Source organism: Phycodurus eques, chromosome 11, assembly GCF_024500275.1.
Source record: "Phycodurus eques isolate BA_2022a chromosome 11, UOR_Pequ_1.1, whole genome shotgun sequence".
Taxonomy (NCBI): domain Eukaryota; kingdom Metazoa; phylum Chordata; class Actinopteri; order Syngnathiformes; family Syngnathidae; genus Phycodurus; species Phycodurus eques.
The window spans coordinates 8192969-8208540 of record NC_084535.1 but is presented as its reverse complement, the minus strand read 5'-3'; the positions used below and the strand labels follow the sequence as shown (position 1 = coordinate 8208540).

General features: G+C 40.6%; 2 protein-coding genes across 3 annotated transcripts in view; one reads left to right on the top strand and one right to left on the bottom strand.

Moving 5' to 3' along the window:
* rgs7a (regulator of G protein signaling 7a) overlaps positions 1–2180 on the bottom strand; it is a 61768-nt gene extending 59588 nt beyond the window's left edge. Inside the window, exon 1 of one of the 2 annotated variants that reach the window (XM_061690708.1) lies at positions 1971–2180. The gene's annotated coding sequence lies outside the window, so the exon portion shown is untranslated. Of the gene's footprint in view, positions 1–1484; positions 1607–1970 lie in introns of those variants that run through there. The other variant, XM_061690709.1, reaches the window with a different exon arrangement.
* A 5376-nt stretch (positions 2181–7556) lies between these two features.
* LOC133409971 (ubiquitin-conjugating enzyme E2 D4-like) lies at positions 7557–14228 on the top strand. The gene is made up of 7 exons (XM_061690626.1): positions 7557–7713; positions 8162–8225; positions 11332–11363; positions 11688–11765; positions 13196–13301; positions 13696–13789; positions 13891–14228. Exons 1-7 carry the CDS (start codon positions 7690–7692, stop codon positions 13934–13936), a joined length of 444 nt encoding a protein of 147 aa, XP_061546610.1. The 5' UTR covers positions 7557–7689; the 3' UTR covers positions 13937–14228.
* Positions 14229–15572: the final 1344 nt, after the last annotated feature.

Here is a 15572-nt window from a genome sequence, read left to right as displayed (position 1 = left end):
ATCTCAAATTTGCTTGCAAGTGAAAGGAGAAAAAAAAGGGCCAAACGTCAGCTCATATATATAGTCTGGTGACTCATATCTCAAGACAGCATTGTATGCATACAGTACATTGCATGTTTAGGGGTACAGTAGCACACTTCTCATCAACTCCTTCTGTAGCGTTAACATTTTGCCTGTTATTGCTTCTACCGTTTTGGCCCCCGAAAAGGTACAAACAGTTACACAGGAGTCCCATAATCACCCCTACTAGATGAATGCTTGTATACCCTAGGCTTTAAGCTTTCATTATGTTGCTATGCTAGAGAACTCATCAGCATGATTCAAGACCCGAACACTGCATTGTCACTGTGAGAAATAGACCTTCAGTAGACACGCTCAAAAAAATGTACAGAACATAATTGTACTTTGTCACGTACTTTGTCACTTTGTCTTGGTTGTACCAAGTCAAAACAATTGACTTGGTACAACCAAGTCAATTGTTTTGTTAAGTTGCCATTATGTTATGTAACCGTGGGGCTAATTTATATAATAACCGCCACCTCCACTAATTACTTGACAGCTAGCCTGGGTGAAGAGCCCATACTTTCAAGCCACGGTCGAACTACACGGTTTGATACACCACTATGTCAAAGTCAAAAGGTAAGCAGAGCTGCATTGTGTTTTAGTGGATGCACAGATTTGCATAACTCACAACATTTGCTTCAAGCTTGATTGCTCAGTGAAGTTGTCGACATGATGATGATGGTGGAGGGGTATTTGTGTTTGGCGATATGTCGGCTGCATGCGCCGCATACACGGATCCACACACTTATTGACAAGTGCATGAAGTAGAGTACGAAGTGCTGTTTCCAAGAGTGAAAATACTTTTTTTCTGTCAGGGCTCCTGCTTTTCTCCACCCACCCCTCCCACACTCTAGGCTAAGCTTCTGCCAAAAGAATCCGCTTGCCTCATTCAAAAATCTTGCAAAAAGTATACGGTATACACCGAAATAATAATGTTCTTATCTCAATTTACTTACAAATGTACTTACTCGGTTTGAAATCTGGTCCTATTTAGTTGAACACTAAGCTGTTATTCTTTGGTAGGAATGGCATCAGGTGTGTACACAGGTTAATTTAGTCACTAGACATTGCTGGCATAGAAAGAAAATAGCAAATTGGTGAGTTTCTCAGCAAATAACCGAGGATAGATTGAAGAAATTCTTCACAAAAAGGGAGGGGACCACTGTACATCCATCCATCCAGTCATTTTCTATACCGCTTATCTTGTTCAGGGTCACGGGGAGCGAAAGGCTGATGACACCTCGGATTGGTCGCCGGTCAATCACAGGGCACATATAGAGACAAACATCAATTCACTCTCACATTCACACCAGAAGTAGGTGGGAACTGAACCCACGCGGCCTGTACGGAAGTCAGCCAAATGTACCACTACACCATCAGTGACCTACCACTGTACACTAATTTCATATTTTTGTACTCACGTTGTAGAAAACCTTCATCAACTGAATAGGCTGAACAAGAGGCAGATGTTGTCGAAACAGCACACCGTCCCTGGAGGAGGTACTCCACAATGCAGCTTAGACACAGCAGCCACTCGGGTGCTCACATATAGGCAAATGGAGCGTGTGCACGTTTCCGCTCCGTCGTCATTGCTGTCATTTATGCCCCGCACAGTGCATTCGTGCGTGGATATCGCGCACTCCCCACGATTTACGTCGCATGCAAAAAAAAAAAAAAAAAGCACGAAGTGGTGCATACATGCGAGCTGCTCGTGCATGAGGCTGTCTTGTTTCTTGGCCAGCACCTTGGACAGCGATCAACAACGCCCCTCGTCCGCGTATGAACACACACGACACAGGAGGAAAAAGGAGGAAGACGAGGACAGACGGCGTTGTGTGTGTTGTGAGTGGTCGTGGTAGTTGTGTGTGTGTGTTTGGGGGGTGGGGGGGTGGTGGGTTTTGGCTCACCTGAAAAAAACGCGCAGCCCCCCAAGGCTGGTGGGACCCGGGGATCGGGACGCGCGCGGACGCCGTGGACCCAGCTGGCCTTGAGCGTTGTCAAGCGGCGCGCACAGGAACGCAAGGCGGACTCATCGGCGGTTCCAGGAGGCGGACATTCGGCGGACTACACTCGCTGCCCGGCTCACGCTCTCTCTCTCTCTCTCTCCCCCACACTTGCCTCGCTCCTTTCTCCCTGCTATGCTGCGAAGCACGCGGGCGCGCACCCTTCTCGCAGCACCGTGGACGCGCATCGATCCAATCGCGTGTGCGGAATAAATTGCAGCCCGTTTTGGAGACACACGCCTATATCGCCGATATTTTTCTTGAGGAACGTTTTGTTCGGAAATAGAATTAACCTATAGTGCATTCCTAGCAAGACGGCGTTGTCTTAATTATACCTAAAAATTGCTGTACTCACAATACGTCAGGTATTGAATCTTAGATATGAGTCATAATAGCCAAATAATTGACTGACTATGCTGGTTAGTGCATCACAGCATATCATAAACGTCGAGATTAATTAATTGCAGATTATTATTTTTAGTACCCCAAAACCCAAATTTGAGTTTTTGGAGATATGAGGGAGATACAAGTGCTGTATGTTGGCAATCAACTTAATTCACTTAACAACAAACAGTAGTTTGGCAGCTAGTGAACAATTCTTTCAAAAAAAAAAGGCTTCAAGATGTTTATTTCCACTCCCAGTCCGAGTTGGATTTTGACTGTCAAACTCAACATAAAACAAGGAGAATTACAGGTCGTATATTTAAAATCACCACATAGCATTCACTTAAAGTATGTTTAGCTTAATGCCAGGAGACAATACAAAATCCCATAGACGGACTAACAAATAGCATCGGTGTCGCTCTGTTATACCCATTTGAGCAATGGATGCTTGAATCCAAACAGTGGAGCAACACACATAGACAAACGATAAAACAATGCTCACAGGCATATATACTTGATCCTTTGCGAAAAATTACTAATATCACTGCAGTTTACTGAGTCAGTTATAAAACATCTTCGTGTGTGTCTCTGTCTGTATTATACTGCCTCCAGGTGGCCTATGAGTGCACACCAGAAGGACCACCACAATGTCCATTGAATTGTGGCAAAAACTGGTTATTTACATTCTATTTAATTGTCATTACCTATGTTGTTAATCCATCCATCCATTTTCCTTATTAAAAAACATTACCATCCAACATTTATTTTAATTTCTTTCTGGGGATAGGTTGGAACAGATTAATGGCATTTCTATACATATCAATGGGAAAGATGATTTAGGATATGAGTGTGTTAAAAATTGCAAACGTGATCACGGAACGAAATAAACTTGTATCTCAAGTCGCCACTGTATATAATATGCCTCTTTGCCTCTGAAAGGTATAGCTAATATAGTACAAATAGTACACAGGAATAGCATCTGTATGTTGATGTACATCCACGTCAGTGTTTTAATTATGCTCTCTTTCACCACTAAATTGGTATATAATGCAATGCAGTGCCTCTTGAGGAAATTGCAGCACCCATCCATTGACTTGTGCGAGATAGGTGGAAATTAATTCCGCCGCAGCCAGCTCTATTATTGAATTGTGGCCTGTCATTATACTGAATATTATTATTGTTCCGCTGAGGCCATTGGCAACTGCTTTATGCGACTTTTTGTGCGTTGAATTCACGCGCAGACCACCACATTGGGTAGACTGGCGGAGTTGTAATGTAAGACCTGCAAAGCCCCATTTGGAGAAGGGATTCGGTAATGATTATGTGAAAGCCCGCATATTATGTAATGTTTTCACAATTTAAAGACGTTTCCTTCTAAAAATCATGTAAAACTACAGTATATTAAAAAAAAAATGTTCTTTATACTATTTCTCTGTCGCAAATTTGTATCTATTACTAGTGGGTTTGGAACTTATCCCCTGTGATAAATGAGGGTTCACTGTACAAGCAATTAAAAAGTCAATTTTCCATAATATGACCCCTTTAGGAGAACAGCATTATATTGCCACCTCTCTGACATCTGTCAATCAAAACTGTGTATAATTATCTTTGTAAAGGCAGAATTCTTAATACATCTCTTGCATTGGATCTCATTCAGTTGAGCAGTTGTACCAAATGCCATGACTTTGTAAGTGTACATTTTGCTAATAAACACACAAACCTGCAAAATAAAACATTTAAATTTGGAAAGAGTCAATCCAAGTACCCCGATCTGACCTATAAAATTGATTATTGATTCAGTTTGTCTTAGATGTCCCCCAGCTGGCACTGCTGTGCACAGGATGCACTCAGATTTTTTAACTTTACTGGCAATATGTTACATATCCTTGCACTACTATTTGGCAGATTGCATTCATGTCCCTCCGGTGGGCAAATCCTCGAGAGGAGACGATATTATAAGTGAATATCATACTGTATTTACATATAACAAACAGCCAATGCATTTGGAACTCAGATGTGACTATACATTGGGAGTGACTCTTCCTATTTATTGTTATTGGAATAGTTTCCGATATTAGGAAGTAACTTTTTTTGTTTTTAACATTCACTCAAATTGCTTTCCAAATGAACTGTGCTGACAAAAATAGGGTCTCAGGGAAACTTTATAGGGGATTGTCGAATAATCCCTCATTCATATTCCTTAGCAGAGTTTGAATCCTCTAAAGAGAGATGGCTCGAACATTTTGCAAAGAAATTGATTAGACAATGTTCTTCCTCAAACTGCATCAGACACTGATTACTCTGAGAAAATATTGTGAATTAGAAATGCGCTGTTTTGATTCTGTGTGAATCAACGCGGTGGCAACAAATAGTAAGAATATCATTTTAGCTATCCAGCGCAGCCGAGGTGTGAAAAATTGGAGATGTGACCCGTCTCCCTATCTTGGGAAGCGGTCAAATGGGGGGGGGGGGGGGGGGGGGAACATAAAGTATTTAAATAAAATACAACATAGTGGTACGCCGGAGCCAAGATTTGATACCAGAATCTCAGGACTATAAAGCAGACATATTAGCCACTAATTCAACGTCCTGCCCTGAGCATTGTTAACTTTGTAAATTTTGAAATTTTTGATAACGCTCTTGAATCGGTGCTCATGAAATTGTAGTAGTTTTAGGCTTGAAACCTGAACGCAATCATGTGCATGCATGCTTCTTCTTCTTTTTTTTTTTTTTAAATGCATAATAATTTGATCATCAGCAACTGTCTGCCCAAGTCAATCATAAATCTGCTTTGAAGGTCAAGCATTAATCATAAAGGGTATTTTAGGCCAAAGCATCAAATTTGAAAGTGCACCTGTGGGGCAATAAAAGCTGTTTAAATGGATGACCATGCTCAAAGCCAGCCAGTTAAGGCCAAAAAGATACAGAAAACATACCCTTCAAAGCTTGTAATCTTAGAAATGTATATATATATATATATATATATATATATATATATATATATATATATATATATATATATATATATATATATATATATTTATTTTTATTTTATTTTTTTATTTTTTGCTTTACATGTGCCAAGATTGTTGTTTTCATGGTTTGATTTTTTTCAGAGGATAAATAGACCTTTTCATGTTTGTAAATAATAGGTGCCAGGGTATTACATTTGACAGAAAGCAATTAACTACCACTAGGTGGATCTTAACAAACCACATTTACTCCTTTACATTTATTTAATGACTTTTTGGAGTACAGTAGTTTTAAAGCAATATACATTTTACTTTTACTGGTATTTTAGTTAAGACAGAAAATATTACTTTTACTCTGTTACATTGGACTACATTCCGCTCGCTACTTGTATTTTTATCTACCAAACCTATTATTGCTTGCGTGATCAATTTTGGCTTCCACTGTAACAGCAAGTGACATTTGATGCCATTTGACCAATCAAACGGAGTTTTTAAAGTGACTCATTTTGGTGAACCATGGCAGAAAATTTATATTTAGCTGACCAACGACCCGAGGGACGGGACGCAAAATAGAAAATGGATGGATGCACTTGAGAAAACAAAAGCTGTACCTGTGTCTGCCTAGAATGGCGGCATTTCAGGCTACAAGAACATCACTTGGAACTTGAGAAACAAACAAGACCAGAGGCTGTCCTGCTCTGCGTTTACAAAATGCAATGCTCGGTGGAATAAAACCAGCAGGTCAACTGCAATACGTGAAAGCAAATTGTTGAACTACAGTACACTGTTGCAAGTGTGTAAACAACGAAACACTTAAATTAAGATAATTTCTGGTGGCTCAATTTGCATCAGTTTCTTTCATAAAAAGATCTTGTTTTAGTTCAAGTGATATTGTTGGGCATTATCTGAATTTCGACATTCCTATTTTATATTTGTGTCTTTAATATTCATGTAGTTGAATATTACTGATTTTTTTCCCCCCCGCTGAATACTTATTCAACCTTACTCAAGTAATAACTAGAGGGACAACTTTTTGACTTTATTTGAGTCATGTTATTCTAAAGTAACAGTACTCTTAGATCACGTTAGCGATGTCTGAATTTCCACCACATCTAACTTAACCTGGTGAAATGTAAATTACGGCCAGCGTTGGATCTCCCTTGGAAGCCATTTACCTTCCGTAACATCTTTTCAACTGACACTTGACACATTTCAACTACAGAAGAAGGCTAAAATCATCATTGAAGGCCATTGACCCCATTTTCCCAATTGTTCTGCCAGGTCGAATGACTGACATAGAAGGGTTTGTCACCCAGAAATATGTGTAACGTCACGGTGAAAAGATCTCTAAAGTCGTCTATAAAGAAAGGCTGGACAGCTATGTGCGCGGGCACCATGTTGTTACCCACCTTATATAGTAGCCAGCATGGGCCTTATGATTGCGTTCACTGTCAAATTATCCCTAACAATAATAAACAAACACTTTATGGAAATGCAGTGTGTTTAATATTGCATAATGTTGACTCAATATGCAATGACGTATTTAATACATGTATTTTTATGCAGCTTTCGTGTTCTGTGCTTGGTTTGAATGAACTTTACTGACACGTCATTGCAGCCAACACGGAAGTACGAGTTAATTATTAACAAGCTAAAACAATTGAATGTGAGCAATATTTGACAGCGACAAGCTACTTCTTACCACAAAGAAACAATCAGCCTCAAGTTAAAAAAATATTCATTTAATTCTTTTGTTTTTTCAAAAGAATGCAGTATGAATGATGTAGTCTTCTGGGTTTCTTGGGAAACAAAGCATACTCATGCCGTGTCCAGGATGATTTGAACAACCTCCAGCCACACAGCAAACCATTTGGACAAAAATCCCCTCAGAGAATGGCAAAAATTTCGCAAAGACACCCCACTTAACCGCATGCCGACGGGGGACATGGAGACACTTGGTAACAGCATGGTGCCCATTGCCCATGTGACGCATACGTAACCAATGACAGAGCAGTGCGGTGAGTTCGCAAAGTGTCCTTACTTTCTGACTTTGAAGGTCTTGAGCGCGCGGACCCTTTAAGAGAGGCTGGCCTCGCTAACTACAATCCCCACAATGCACCAAGCTCAAACAAAAACGCGGAAACAAAAGCGAACCCGTTTCGTCTCCAAACAATTAACATCGAGTCGGGTCAAAGTGAGCTTAGTTACGCCTTGACAGTTGTCGGTTTGACGCCACACTCTCCGCTACCCAACACCGAAGACTTATCATGGCTTTGAAAAGAATAAAGAAGGTGAGTTTTCCCCATATCGCCTCTATTTTGATTTGATTTAAAGTCGCTAGGACACGTCGATATAGCCGGTTAATTCATCAAACATTAGCGCCTTGTTTGGTAACTAGTTTAATATAAACATTCATGTGGACGGATTTAACTTTTTACGTAAAACGGACACGCAGTCAATCTTAACAACCCCTGACGCTACAATCCTAACATTTAAGTCATTGGCACGTAGAGTTCCAATCACGAGTAAGCTAACTTTGCGGCGAGCTAAAATTGGCCTAGCAAGGGATGTAAGGCGTGTTCGCTTGTGTTTTGACTCACTTTTCATCGTGTGTGTGTTTTTTTTTTTTTTTTTTTTTTTACACGTCCGACCACCGGTCGTCACTTGAGCTCAACGTCGGGTTCCTCACCCAAGTCCTGGAAGTGTTACAAAAATGGCTCAAATTGTGTTTGTTGTTAGGAATTGACGGATTTGCAGCGGGACCCTCCTGCTTCGTGTTCGGCTGGACCCGTAGGAGACGACAGTGAGTCATATAAGATGGTTTGTCTTTACAATCATCGTCATCTACTTCTATTATTCCCCAAGTAAATACCTGTAGGTGATACACAGACGTGTGTTAATACCTGCAGGTCTGTTTTAAAGCCCTCTAATGCTGAGTGTCGAAACCATAGTGCGACAAAACGGATACAGTTTTTAAACCTCCCTGATTCCCTGATTTGACTTTTTGAAAAAATACAGATCATGGACAGAAACGTGACAATGTCATGGCATTACTGAAAAGATCATAGCTGTTTGATGATAATGACATCTCATAATCCCATTTACATAGTATGCAGGGTTGCTTGTGATATATGGAATTTTGCCAAATACCCCCAAAAAGTTTACAATTGTCAATAGTAATTGTTAAAACCATATGTACTCTAAACTGTGATCTCAAAGCAAAAATTTCAAACTCATCTTACAAAATTAAAATTGAAAATAAATGGCTTACACATTAATTGGATTTTTAGATGCTGGAGTTTGTCAACCTGTAAAAACACTATTTACTACTTTCCTGTTAGCCTCACCCCCCCCCCCCCCCCGCCCCCCTAAGTGATACATACCCTACTAAAAAAAAGTTAGATATTTAAAATTCCAAATCCTAAATTAACCTACCCTTTAGTGCACTATAACTAGGCTTTACATGTTCAGGATTTTTGGGACCGATCAGGGAGTTTAAAATAAAAGAATAACCGATCACCGATCCGATACAAGATGGAGGACTGTGTCTACTTAAATGACCTGTTCATTTACTGTATATACTTGTGTACTTAATTGCTCCAAAAATATATTTATAATAAATAATCTATCTTTATGCCAGTGAAGCATAGTGACAGACAGAACAAATGAATGGTCTTCTATTAGATGGCACGAAGTAAATGCAGTAATTAATGTATCCACTTTTTGTGACCTTTTTGTTTGTTGGTGTGCTGTGAGATTTTTCAATTGTAAAATATGTTTCTTGGCTCCATAACGGTTGGAAATCACTGTTTTAATCAGATTGTGTATTCTAATCAGTCAGGTCAAACCAACATTACATGACAAAAATAATGGGTCCTAACTTACTGTAATTGCATTACTTTATTTTTAATTAAATGACTTCACCCACACCGAAACTTTAGAACATGATTCGACAGAGCGGCGGCATGTTTACGTCCAACCGTTTGTGGTACCACTAGCTTGCTAGTCTACATAACATTTTATTGCCTGCTTGTGAACCGTATCGTATTAAAAGTACGTGAACATACCTCAAGCAAGCCTTAAACGAACGTCCTCTCCTGTCCTGAGCACCGGTGACCACCGACACACGTTTTCCCCATTTTGTCCTTATAATACAAAGTCGACGCGCTCCACTCTTGTTTTCGTCACCACGGTCACCAGTGTATCCAGTCGCATTTGAGTTGACAAGATAAAGCCCAATGATCGTAAAAAACGGTATGCGGTGATATCGGAATACAAGATTTTATTGAAGTAGTCTGACAGTGCAATCGTGAAAGAGCCAATTTGTATTGTTGTCTGATCCGGGCAATACGTGTTGCCTGTCCCATGTCGCCGCCATTTTTTAAATAACTTAATTGGCCGTCAGATATTTGCAGTACTATGTCAAAAGACACGCAACAAGGCTAAAAGTAAACTAGCTTTTGGATTCAAATATACTGTGCACGCGGGAACGAGGAGTCAATGTCTTTTGCGGAGCCAATCAATGACGTCATTTTCCTGGACTTTGATTCGCGAAAATCAGTGGATAATTGACACCCATTATAATTGCTTTGTGGGTGGTGGGGGGATAAGTCCAAAATTATTGAATAAGGAGGAGATATACCACCAATAATCGATTCAGGGTTGGTTCCCTCCAAAGTAGAGGGGGGGGGGGGGGGGGGGGGAAAGAATAGTTGAATCTGAGCCATCAGAATGCGGGGGTTCACTGTATAGTATAGGGTCTCCCAAAAGTCACTGTACATTTACTTTTTTTCTATTTTATTTAAGGTAACACTGGGACAACATGAGGCCATCAACATTTGACAATTTGGGTTTCGCAGTTTTTGTAAGCCAATCATTCCCTTGCCCAGGGCATGCCAACTGACATTGGTGCAGCGTTGCAAAATTGCTGCCAGGCAAGTCGTTTTTCTGCCCCCAACTGTAGTTAAGCCCCAGTTTGGCCGTCACCCTGCTCCATTGCGTAGTACAATTTACGCTGTCCATTTTACGCTGCAAGTTTCTTGAAACGGGATCTGTTCTTGGTAAACCGATAAGGTTGTTGAGCATCAATAATCTTCCGCTTGAAGCCTTTGAACAACCTGAAGTCGGTACAGGTAAAGCTTTATCACTTTCCGAAGCACCCACTGAATTCAACTTCTGTTGATACCGAGTTCCGGTGTAGCCCTCTGGATAGACTTTCCCTGGCTTTGCGTGAACGCCTGCTCTAGAAGTTCAGTGTTAGTAAGTGGCCTTCTGTCTGGTTTGTCAAGAACACATCCTGTTTCGAGAAACTTGCAATGGATGGTGTAAGTTGTACAATGCGGTGGAGTGTGACGGCCATAAAGCTTCTCAAACTGGTGCTGAACTTCAGTCGAGGGACATAAAAACTTTTTACCGGGTGGCCACTTTTGCCTTGCTGCTTCAGTGTCAGTTGGTGACGCATGGGCAAGGGAATGATCTGTTTATAAAAACTGCAAAGCCTAAGATGTCAAATGCTGATGTTGGCTGACTATCAGCCAGGGGGCTAGCTACCTCTCCACTAACATGCCACCCTCGGAGGAGTAGGGCATTTTGATGGCATCTTGTGGCATTGTAGAAAGAGCTACGAAATATGTAAATAACCGTGAATAGTGCGTATTTTTTTTTTTTAGCAAATACTTGTTAGTCCGGTTCCACGGGAAAATCACAAGTAGGTGAGTCTGCAAATCGCGAATAGGTTGGGGTTGTAGTTCTCGTGCGGCATGTTTGCATGATAGTATCCATGGTTCTTGTTACAATATGTATGGTATTTGACTTCTTACACAGTAACATGGACTCTCGGCAGTCACACACACAATCTCTGAAGTAACTTGTCTTTCTAGTTGCTTAATAACCTTTATTGTCTTCCATAGTGTTCCATTGGCAAGCCACCATCGCAGGACCGGTAAGATTTTTCTAGATTTTTGTTTTTATTTTTGTTTTTCTTCTCCTGTATTTCTTTTAGGCATGCTGCTTCTGAACGTGTAGACAATAGGGCTTTATGTTGACTTTGCAGCACCCCGTTTCCTGTTTTAAAGAGTTTAACCTGGCACACACTGTCGCAGTGGAACATATGGTGGTCCTGTGACACTGCTAAGATAATAGCATTAGATTTTCTTTTTTTTGTTTTTTAATATCAGCATGTCTTCTTTGTCATGACTTCAATGGATGGCAAGAGCTAATGAAAATGTTCGCTGTCTCAATTGACCTGTTTTCCTTTCCATCTCAGAATGACAGCCCATATCATGGAGGGGTTTTCTTCTTATCTGTCCATTTCCCCACAGACTATCCCTTCAAACCACCCAAGGTAGGTTTTTAATCTCACAGATTTAGCTGCGACCTTCAGTGAAGTCTTTGTTATGAATCAAATTTCGGTCCATCCATCCATCCATTTTCTGAGCCGCTTATCCTCACAAGGGTCACAGGAGTGCTGGAGCCTATCCCAGCTATCTTCGGGCAGGAGGCGGGGTACACCCTGAACTGGTTGCCAGCCAGCCAATCGCAGGGCACATACAGACAGACAACCATCCGCAGTCACACGGCCAATTTAGAGTCTTCAATTAACCTACCATGCATGTTTTTGGGATGTGGGAGGAAACCGGAGTGCCTGGAGAAAACCCACGGAGGCACGGGGAGAACATGCAAACTCCACACAGGCGGGACCGGGGATTGAACCCCGGTCCTCAGAACTGTGAGGCAGACACGCAAACCATTCGTTCACCGTCCCGCCAGTTTGGGTACAGTGAAACCTTATATGTCTAACAGAATCAGTTACTGATTTTCAAAGCTTTTTTTCCCCCCATAGAAAATAATGGAAACTAGATTAATCAATGCTCGGGTCAAACTCTCACCACAATAAAGCCTTTTATTAACTTTACAGGCACCGTTTTAAGTTAGTTTGACCGCTGCAGTTTTTGTGTGGGTATGAGACTTACTTTTCCAGAGGTTTTTGGTTCATTTCACAGCTGGAAAATTTTAGTTTCGAGGTACCACAGCATTTTTATTTCACAATTTGAAACAGTTCCCAGGTCTTGATAACACGTTTGTGACATGCTTTTGTCATAATAACCCAAGAATAAAACATAATAGCACACTTTACACACCGTGTCTTGCTGATGAGCCTGTTTGGGAGGGCACCCTGTAACATACAAGTGAGTCCTCCCTTTTCCAGCCCCACATACTTGTGGGGCCCGTAGCGAGTATGGCTTTTGTTACCTGGCCGACTGGAGGTGGCTGCACTTAGAGCTCTGTTTCTCTAAAAGAGCGACCGTGAACTGCGAAGCACACTATAAGATGGCATGGATTCTATTTTCCTCCGTGGAGGCAGCACTTCATTGTTACCAACCAAGCCACTGAATTACACAGTGACACATGACCAAAGACAAATACCCCCGATCCCCACCGCAATGACAACTTTACCCAGAGATCAAGTGCAGCTTTGCTTAGCTTTTGGCTTTGACATGATAATGTCAGGAGTGCAGAACAGCTCACTCACACACATTTCAGAAATAGGAAAATCAAATATTTACTTGTTTAATCGCACACTTTTTGGGTGGGCTAGGCCCTCCACACCCCCAACTATTTGTATACAAGCAATTAAAAATTCAGTTTTCCATAATGTCACCTTGAAGGCATTTTAGGATATCATTTGGGTCCTTGTAACATTCTATGTAAAACAATAAAAGCATGCCATTTAACCAATTAACATTCTGTTTCTTTGACTCGTTCCTCCCACAGGTGGCTTTCACGACAAAAATCTATCATCCAAATATAAACAGCAATGGAAGCATCTGCCTCGACATCCTAAGGTCGCAGTGGTCACCTGCCCTTACCGTATCAAAAGGTATGATTAAGTTAGCGCTTCATGCTAAGCGCAGTGGTGACAGCAGGAATGCTTTGTTTAGATTGTTACTGTATTTAATCAAATATGGATTACAGCTGGGCTTACACTGCAGGTCCAAGTTTCCGTTTCATTGTCTATATCTGTCCCATTTGACTATTTCCATGTCCACTTCAAGGGACACTTATCCAATATGACTGTGTTTATACTAACGTAACACATTAAATAACCCGCATGCGCAGACACTCAAATTGTGTCCCAGCCTAAGATTTGGGGTGAAATATAACAAAAAGTCAATTAAAAATGTTTATGTACACATATTTTAGTTTTGTTGATGCCCAAGTTTGAGTTGCCCGTTACTGATAGTAACGCGTTTCTCTGTTCTGTCCCGTTCCAGTATTATTATCCATATGCTCTTTGCTATGCGATCCCAATCCCGACGACCCATTAGTCCCTGACATAGCGCACACGTACAAATCAGACAGACAAAAGTAAGTGTGAAAGGCACAATTATTTATTTTTGTTGTTGTTGTTGTAGTCGGTCAAAACTCCTTTTTAACAAATTGTACTGTTGTGGTTTTGTTGCGTCTAGGTACAACGAAGTCGCCAGAGAATGGACTAAGAAGTTTGCGATGTGAAGGCAAGTGAAGTTTCTGCAACAGTCCCCTGGACACCTCAAGTTAAAAAAGAAAAGTACTTTAGTCACGCTGGTTCTTGTCTGTGCTGGGAGCACTTTCACTACTCAAACTTGACCTGACCCAATTGTTCTCAACTGTTAAGTTTATTCTGATTTCATTAAATTGGAATTCTTTTTTTTATTATGTTATTAGCAATGATGATGATCATACCTCTTTTTATTTTACTTTTAAGAGATTTATATTGAATAAAACTATGCTCATTTTACTTTGCATTAAACGCATGGAAATTTGAGTTGGATTTGATTTTGTTCCGGTAAGAAAAGCACGCCCATCAGTTCCTGCATGTCAGTTATAACTTTGGTGAGCACTAGGGGGCAGCCTCAACTTTTTCTGCACATGCCTTGAGGGCCTTGCAAATTCACTCCAGTACAAAATAGCCTTTGTGTTTATGAAATATTTGTCAGAAATTATGTTCTACATTCATTAGAGCATAAGGTTATTGAATTGCTTTGCAATCGGTGTATATAAAGTTATGTCTGTTCGAGTCGTTTTGGCTTTTACTCATTTAGAATAGCATGGAAGCAAATTGATTTGTATGGTGGCAATTCACCATTCAAAAGTTGTTACATTTTTTTTTTTTTTTATACATGAATACGACTGATCTGAAAATGAATACACACTATGGATCAGGCTGCGTACGTAGTGGAGCTAGTTTACAAAAGCAGTCAGTGTTGCCAAATCAGCAACTTTTGTCACTGTATTTTTGACTTTATCCACCTCCCCCGGTGACTATTTTTCCAAAAAGTGACTAGCGACTTTAAATCTATGCAGTTAGCCGGCTCACTTTTGTTAAATTGTTGGAACATTTCAAATTTTAATTAAGGAATAAAAGCAAATCCTTGAAAGGGGAAAAACAAGTGTCTTTTTCTATAAACAAAGAGCATACAAGTGTCATTGCTCATTTCCTAACAGAAACAGCAACACAATTAACTCCAGAATGTGTTCTACTTTGCATCTTGCACTCGGTTGGTGGGTCCGTTTCACGTGGCGTAGGCGTGTTTTGTTTTGCTTGAACTTTCCAGTATTGCTTCCTCTTTCCCTCTTACAGGATGTGGATTGTTTCCTCTACAGGCCAATAAACCAGTTGTGTGGTGCATAATCCATGGCCTGAACGCAAGACTGCCCACGTGAAACCATTTGCAGTGTTTCATGTACTACGAGCAGTATAGAGTATGTATTATCACTGATATGGAAAGTAGTTTGAGCATTTATTCCATATGCTTGACATCCAATTTAAGGTCATGTACTATAACACTCTTTGAGTGCTATGGTGGAACGACTGGCTCTTAGAATGAACAGTTTTTTCCGCGACTGTAGGATGACATTTCAGCGCACTAGTCGGGACAACTTTGGCGTACTCGTCGAACAACTACGTTAGTCGCGAGGTAGAATATTGAACTAGTTGACATCTGTGCCCTGCAAATACTACTAGTGAAGTGGTAGAGATTAACTAATTGGATTTTATAAGTTCATTACTGAGCAGTTGTCAATTAGTACGCTCTTTGACCTCCCTCGTTGGACAATCTGGTTCTGTAAAACAAAGACGAGGTGCACTTGTACTACTGGTCAACCATTC

Coding starts and splice junctions, on each gene's coding strand:
- LOC133409971 (XM_061690626.1), top strand. CDS start 7,690: ATGGCTTTGAAAAGAATAAAGAAG. Junction 8,226..11,331: donor TGGACCCGTAGGAGACGACA/GTGAGTCATATA, acceptor TGTCTTCCATAG/TGTTCCATTGGCAAGCCACC. Junction 11,766..13,195: donor ATCCCTTCAAACCACCCAAG/GTAGGTTTTTAA, acceptor TTCCTCCCACAG/GTGGCTTTCACGACAAAAAT.